The sequence below is a fragment of the Sinocyclocheilus rhinocerous genome, unplaced genomic scaffold (assembly GCF_001515625.1).
Source record: "Sinocyclocheilus rhinocerous isolate Xijiao unplaced genomic scaffold, SAMN03320098_v1.1 scaffold5170, whole genome shotgun sequence".
In the NCBI taxonomy this organism is placed as follows: domain Eukaryota; kingdom Metazoa; phylum Chordata; class Actinopteri; order Cypriniformes; family Cyprinidae; genus Sinocyclocheilus; species Sinocyclocheilus rhinocerous.
The window spans coordinates 19,964-26,661 of NW_015658557.1; the positions used below are offsets into that span (position 1 = coordinate 19,964).

Below are 6,698 nucleotides of genomic sequence, written 5' to 3' on the forward strand. Positions count from 1 at the left end.
CGTTTCTAGACATGATGCTGGTGTCAGATCCACACTGACGGAGTTTTTGGTGAAATAATTTGAAATAATCAATAATAATAATAATTATAATTATTATTATTATTATTAATATTATTATTGCTGTTGCTGTTGTTGTAATTTTTTGGAAAAGTGTGTGAGAAATTGTGATTTATGGTTGGTCACGAATGTTACTAATAATGTAATAATAATAATAACTAATTATGACCGGTAAAATAATGTGTACTGAATTAATATATTTCTCAGCCCAGCTATTTTAAACTCTGTTTTATCATATTCTAGTGTTACTATTATGCATAAATACAACACTGAGAGAAATACTGAGATAAAATACAACCATCAATGTTTTTCCAAATTTTTACTTTTTTGTAACATATATCATCAAATATTTATATTAGTGCTACCAGTATTACAGCATCAATATTGTAACTTATTAGTCACATTTGAACTTTTAATGTAGTGCAATATATTGTCATTGCAACATTGTAGTGCAGTCTTCACTAACAACTGCAGTTTAATTTATATTGCATCAAAAAATTCACTGTTATCCCAGCAGTCACTATTGTGACCATCAAGATGTTTACTCATTCTATGACCACACTCAACAAAACTGAATATATGTGAATTCATATATTAATACTAGACACCTTAAAGATAATGTGGACCAAAAATCTTTGTCATATCTTTATGTTAACATACTTTACTAGCCTTTTGCATTCATCATCTTCTCAAGGTGCAAACTGTAAATAAACTGCTCTGGTCATGTGACAATCTGCACTAACCATGTGACACTGCACATATTTAATTGAGACCCTTTATTGTTTCCATATTTGCAGAAAAATGCTCTAAAACATCAGTCAGGTGTTTTTAGAGCTTTATAAACAAAAACATTCTTTATGGTCATTATTGTCACCGGTGGGATTAAATGGGTTAATTATCACCTTTGCATGGCAAAAGAAAAAAGAAAAAAAAGATATAGGCTATTTAAGCATGCACACGTGTGCTATGTGCAGGTTTTTAGTCATAACATGAGAATAAGTGACCGCTGGGCCGCTGCTCTGCAAAACTGAACAGCTTGAAGAACTCAAATTCACAGAATAATTCAGATGGAAGTGCTGTGATCTCACTGAATTAAAGCCTTCACTCAAAAGTCATCGATCTGTCATTATTCACTCGCCCTCATGTCCTTCAAAGCTGAGTGATTTCATCCGTCAAACACAGAAACAACACTGAACCCCATTGATCTTCTTTTGAGTGTTTCAGAGTAATACAAGTAATATGAAACTAGTGAATAAACAACATTAAGAACATTTACATTTATTCAGGAGACGTTTAATCAGTTCCAGAAGCAAATCTCCAGCAGTTCACAGACCCAATAATATTCATATACATAAAGCGGAGGTGAAATGCAGTGTAAAGGTACATAAAAATGACATATTGTGTTTTTTTAAGTCACAGTTTGCAGTGGGGAAAAATAAATAAAACAAAGCATTAAATAGCTTCTTTTTTTCTGGTGGTTTATTGAACAAACTATGTTCAGTAATTAATAAAGTAAAATTAGCATTTAGTAAAATTAAGATAAATATTCTCCCAAATTAATACAAATATAACACATTTCCATTAAGGTGCATCATTTAGAAATTGAACTGTTGGTATTATTGATCTCAAGCTGCTGTTTTATTGAAGTCTTTCTGCGGTTGAATCACTGATTGATGGATTCCATGATTCATGATTGAATTCAGAGAGTTGCTCTGATTGTTCTGATGTTCATTCATGTTTATTTGCTGCTGTAACTAGTAGTAAAGAGAAAGAGACCATCGCTTCACATTAAAGAGCAGCAAAAACACGTTTACTGTTTGAATCTCATAAAACTGAAGACAGAATTTGAAAGCTAGAGATAGAGATCAAGATGATAATGCTGATTGTGATCAAGGTTTCTAAAGCTGCATTTGTTCCGATATACATGCATGCCAAATTGAAAATGTTTGGTAAAAAAATACCTGTACCGAATCTTTGTCATATCTTTATGTTAACATACTTTACTAGCCTTTTGCATTCATCATCTTCTCAAGGTGCAAACTGTAAATAAACTGCTCTGGTCATGTGACAATCTGCACTAACCATGTGACACTGCACATATTTAATTGAGACCCTTTATTGTTTCCATATTTGCAGAAAAATGCTCTAAAACATCAGTCAGGTGTTTTTAGAGCTTTATAAACAAAAACATTCTTTATGGTCATTATTGTCACCGGTGGGATTAAATGGGTTAATTATCACCTTTGCATGGCAAAAGAAAAAAGAAAAAAAAGATATAGGCTATTTAAGCATGCACACGTGTGCTATGTGCAGGTTTTTAGTCATAACATGAGAATAAGTGACCGCTGGGCCGCTGCTCTGCAAAACTGAACAGCTTGAAGAACTCAAATTCACAGAATAATTCAGATGGAAGTGCTGTGATCTCACTGAATTAAAGCCTTCACTCAAAAGTCATCGATCTGTCATTATTCACTCGCCCTCATGTCCTTCAAAGCTGAGTGATTTCATCCGTCAAACACAGAAACAACACTGAACCCCATTGATCTTCTTTTGAGTGTTTCAGAGTAATACAAGTAATATGAAACTAGTGAATAAACAACATTAAGAACATTTACATTTATTCAGGAGACGTTTAATCAGCACTTCAGTTTGTGACACAGCTATGGACTTCAGTGCATTCTTACTGATGCCCTATGACGATCCCAACTAAACCAAACCAGTCCAAGAAACATACTTAACAGAACTGCTAAGTGATTGAGACTATAATGATAGAATTTTATAACTCTGTTGATATTCAATCTAAAATAGTTATTGCAGATTAAGAAGTTGAGAAGGTCAACTCATACATGTACTTGGGTACAGTTATTGACGATAAACTAAGCTGGGTGGAAAACACAAACCTTGTATCAAAGGCACAAAAACGGTTATATTTACTGAGGAAGCTTAAGTCCTTTGATGGCGATAAATCTATTTTGATAATGTTTTATAGATCTTTTGTTTTATCTTGACTTTTGCTATGATTTGCTGGTTTTATGGACTAAATGTTAAAAGTAGATCCCAGATGCAGAGAATTGTTAATCTGGGGTCAGAGATTACAGGCTTGGTACAGTTGGGGGTATCTGCTTTGTGTGAGAAAATGTCCTTAGGAAGTCTTTGACTATCTTAGATGTTACATCTCACATTTTGCACTCAGAAATTGAACTCCTCCCCTCGGGCAGACGATATAGAGTGCCCAAGTGGAGTACTGTTAAAGCTTCTAGATCTTTTGTTTCAAATGCAGTCTTGATTGTAAACGATTATTTGAAACATAAAGATAAAGGTATACTATGAATTGTAACATTATTTTAGTATATGACAAATTGTGCACTGTTAATGCCCGGGTTTTTATTTGTTTTTTTGTTGTTGTGGTCATTCATTCATTCTAGCAGTTTTGTCACGATGTCTTATAAACTTTTGTCTGTTTGTGAGGTTGATGCTGTATGAATTGCCCTGTGAAGGGACAAATAAAGATTTACTACTTACTACTACTATGACTGTGCAAGTCTATATTAAATAAGAATACTCAAAAAAATAATACTTTAAAAAAGTTATTAAAATACAATAGAATAATATATTAAAAGAGATAATTGAATAGAGGTTAAAAAATAGAAAGAAAAAAAAAGAATGCAATAAGTGGTAGAAACCAAAAAGTAATAATGTGGAAGTGGGATAAACCCACTGTGCTTCTTTGACACAATTTGCATCGTAAAAAGTGCTATATAAATAAATAATAATAATAATAAAATAAAAATAAATAAATAAACTGGTGTGTGATGCTCTTAGAAATAAAGAAACCTAAAGAAAACCTAAATAAATAAAGTGTGTGTGTGTGTGTGTGTGTGTTTAGGTGGGTACATACTAATATACCGTGACTTATTGGAGTTGGAGACAGTGATGGGGCAGAAGCTAAGCCTTTCTGTGTTGGCCATTTGCCTGACATTAGCACTCTGATCAGGCCTGGTGTTGGAAGTCATCATTTTCTGGGCCTGCAACCTGACCCACCTGTAAGTCTGAAATTAGTATTGATAAAGTTTATTAAAGTAGTCATTTCTTGGTAAAATGCTTCAACTCCATCTTGTTCATCTGCTTCAGGGTTAATGTTCTTGGTATGTAGAAGGCATTTCCTTGAATTAACATTCTGGCCTCAGGTTTTATCTTGCACTTGGATTACAGAGGATTCTTCACTGAACTTCCACTGCCCCAGAGCTTGTGAATGCTCTCCTGTGTTCCTCTTCAGTGAATAATTAATTGTGCCATTCACTGAGTCCTGGTGATTTTTGGTGATAATGGTGATCGAATATCTTTTAGCAGTATTACTATAAGTAGCAAAGTAATTTGTTTGATTAAAATTGTAGACCAGCAAGGTGGTAGCATTTCTTCTTTTTAAGTCGCATGTCATTTTTCAAGTCAAATGCGGCTTTACCGAGCTCAACGGCTCTGGCCCGAGCAGATATAATTTGAAGTAAATGTTTTCTTTAAGAGTTTATCAGTCTCTCACATCATTTTGGAGAAATTTTGGCCCACTCTTCTTTACAACATTGCTTCAGTTCATTGATGTTTCAGGTCATTCATCTGTGCACAAAAATGTTTGTGCACAAATCTTAAGATTTCTTCGCAGCATCTCAATGGGGTTGAGGTTTGGTTTTAGACTTGACCATTCCATCACCGTTTTTTTTTTTCTTCAGCCATTCAGTTGTTGATTTGCTGCTGTGCTTGGGATCGTTGTCCTGTGGCATGACCAATTTCGACCCACCTTAAGCTGCTGGACAGAAGGCCTCACATTTTTCTCTAGAATATTCCTGTATAAAGTGGAGTTCATCGTAGTCTCAATGACTGCAAGTTTCTCAGGTCCTGTGTCTGCAAAACAAGCCCAAATCATCACCCCTCCACCACCCCTGGACTGAATTTGTTGGGACATCTACTTCTGGAAAGATTGGCGACTGTTTTTAAGGCTGTCCATTTTTAAACTATTCTTCTGACTGTGGAATGGTGAATTTCAAATTGTTGGGACAACAATTGCTTCTCTGCAGTCATGGCTGATGTCCTTTCTTCTTGGCTTGATGTAGATACACACCTGAGTGCTCTAGAACACCAAACTGCCAAAAGTTTGCCTGTAGTAACACCTGGCTGCTAATTACTCTTTTAATGACTGAAAGAAGGAAGGGTGTATTTATTTCTTCCCCACCTAGTTTCTAAATGTTGGATTATTTTTGGTTAAAAAAATGACTACATAAAGTGGTGGAGCACCCTCAGGGTGGTCACGTGGTATAATGGACACAACCATTAACTCATAATCTTGAGTAATCATGATGTTTTCCACCTCCACATGAGTCGCCCAGGCCTCATTCACAAGCACTATCAATCCCCCTCCTCTACTTTTCTGAGTAATCCGTGCATCACGATCAACCCGGTAAGACGTATATCCCTCCAAGCTAATGCTGGGTGAGTTCCTATTCAACCATGTCTCTGTGAAGAACATCAGATCGGAATTAAAGTTTTCCACATCTTCCGTCATTTCTTGGAGCTCCTCTATTTTGTTTGGAAGAGAACGCACATTAGACATCATTATTTTAGGAAGGCGGAACTGAAATTCCTTTACTTTTGTTTTAGACTTTTGTGGTGGTTTCCTCTGAAAAGCAGGTTTCTTCTCCTGGTTAAGGCCCCTGTCTTCAGTTGAAGTAGCCTTCTTCTTCTGTCTTTTGTTCTTGTTGTCACCTGATTTGTCTTTTCCTGTGGAACAATACTTAGTTACTCCTATGTCTTTTGTGCATAGGATAATAAACCTCTGTGTCTTCCTGTCCTGCTTTTGGGTCTGTTTATACTCCATACAAATGGTGCCTTGCGTGTATATTTGAGATCCAAACATCTCCTGAGCCAAATCAATGTGACACTCCATTTCAGGGATTTGATTGAGCATCTCTCTGAAAGATACATTTAGAGGCGATGAAATCCAGCTGTGAGTCGTAAATACATGATCTACTGTATTATTATTGTGTTATAGTAAGCAGTCTTACTCATGTTGCTTACTCAATATACCATTTACATAAAATGTGCAGAGAAACACTTATGTACTTACTGCAATTCATTCAATGTTTTTTTTGTTTTTTTCACAGTCTCACGGATTTCATAAGCTTTTGTCTTCAGAAATGTGCTAGCTTCAGTCTGATGTTTGTTTTTAATCAGTTCTTCACAGTTATTAATCAGATCAGGAACTGTGAATATCAGCCCAAAGATTCCTCCTGCGGCCTGCAAAGATGTGAAAAATATATAAAAATATATAAATTCCCAAAAAGTAAACCAACATTGAGAAACCATGTGGGGAAAAAATAAGTACACTCTACAATTCAGTAACATGTAGAACCACCTTTAGCAACAATTATTTGAAGTAAATGTTTTCTTTAAGAGTTTATCAGTCTCTCACATCATTTTGGAGAAATTTTGGCCCACTCTTCTTTACAACATTGCTTCAGTTCATTGATGTTTCAGGTCATTCATCTGTGCACAAAAATGTTTGTGCACAAATCTTAAGATTTCTTCGCAGCATCTCAATGGGGTTGAGGTTTGGTTTTAGACTTGACCATTCCATCACCGTTTTTTTTTTT

The 6,698-nt window shown here is 35.2% G+C and overlaps 1 protein-coding gene across 1 annotated transcript in view; it reads right to left on the reverse strand.

The window, feature by feature from the left end:
• Positions 1 to 5,550: 5,550 nt before the first annotated feature.
• The window catches only part of LOC107722728 (uncharacterized), a 9,603-nt gene continuing 8,455 nt past the window's right edge, over positions 5,551 to 6,698 (reverse strand). Inside the window, exons 3-5 of the mRNA XM_016531200.1 lie at positions 6,216 to 6,342; positions 5,696 to 5,826; positions 5,551 to 5,562 (exon numbers count right to left, since the gene is read on the reverse strand). Coding sequence (XP_016386686.1) covers positions 5,551 to 5,562; positions 5,696 to 5,826; positions 6,216 to 6,342 — 270 coding nt within the window. The remainder of the gene's footprint in view (positions 5,563 to 5,695; positions 5,827 to 6,215; positions 6,343 to 6,698) is intronic.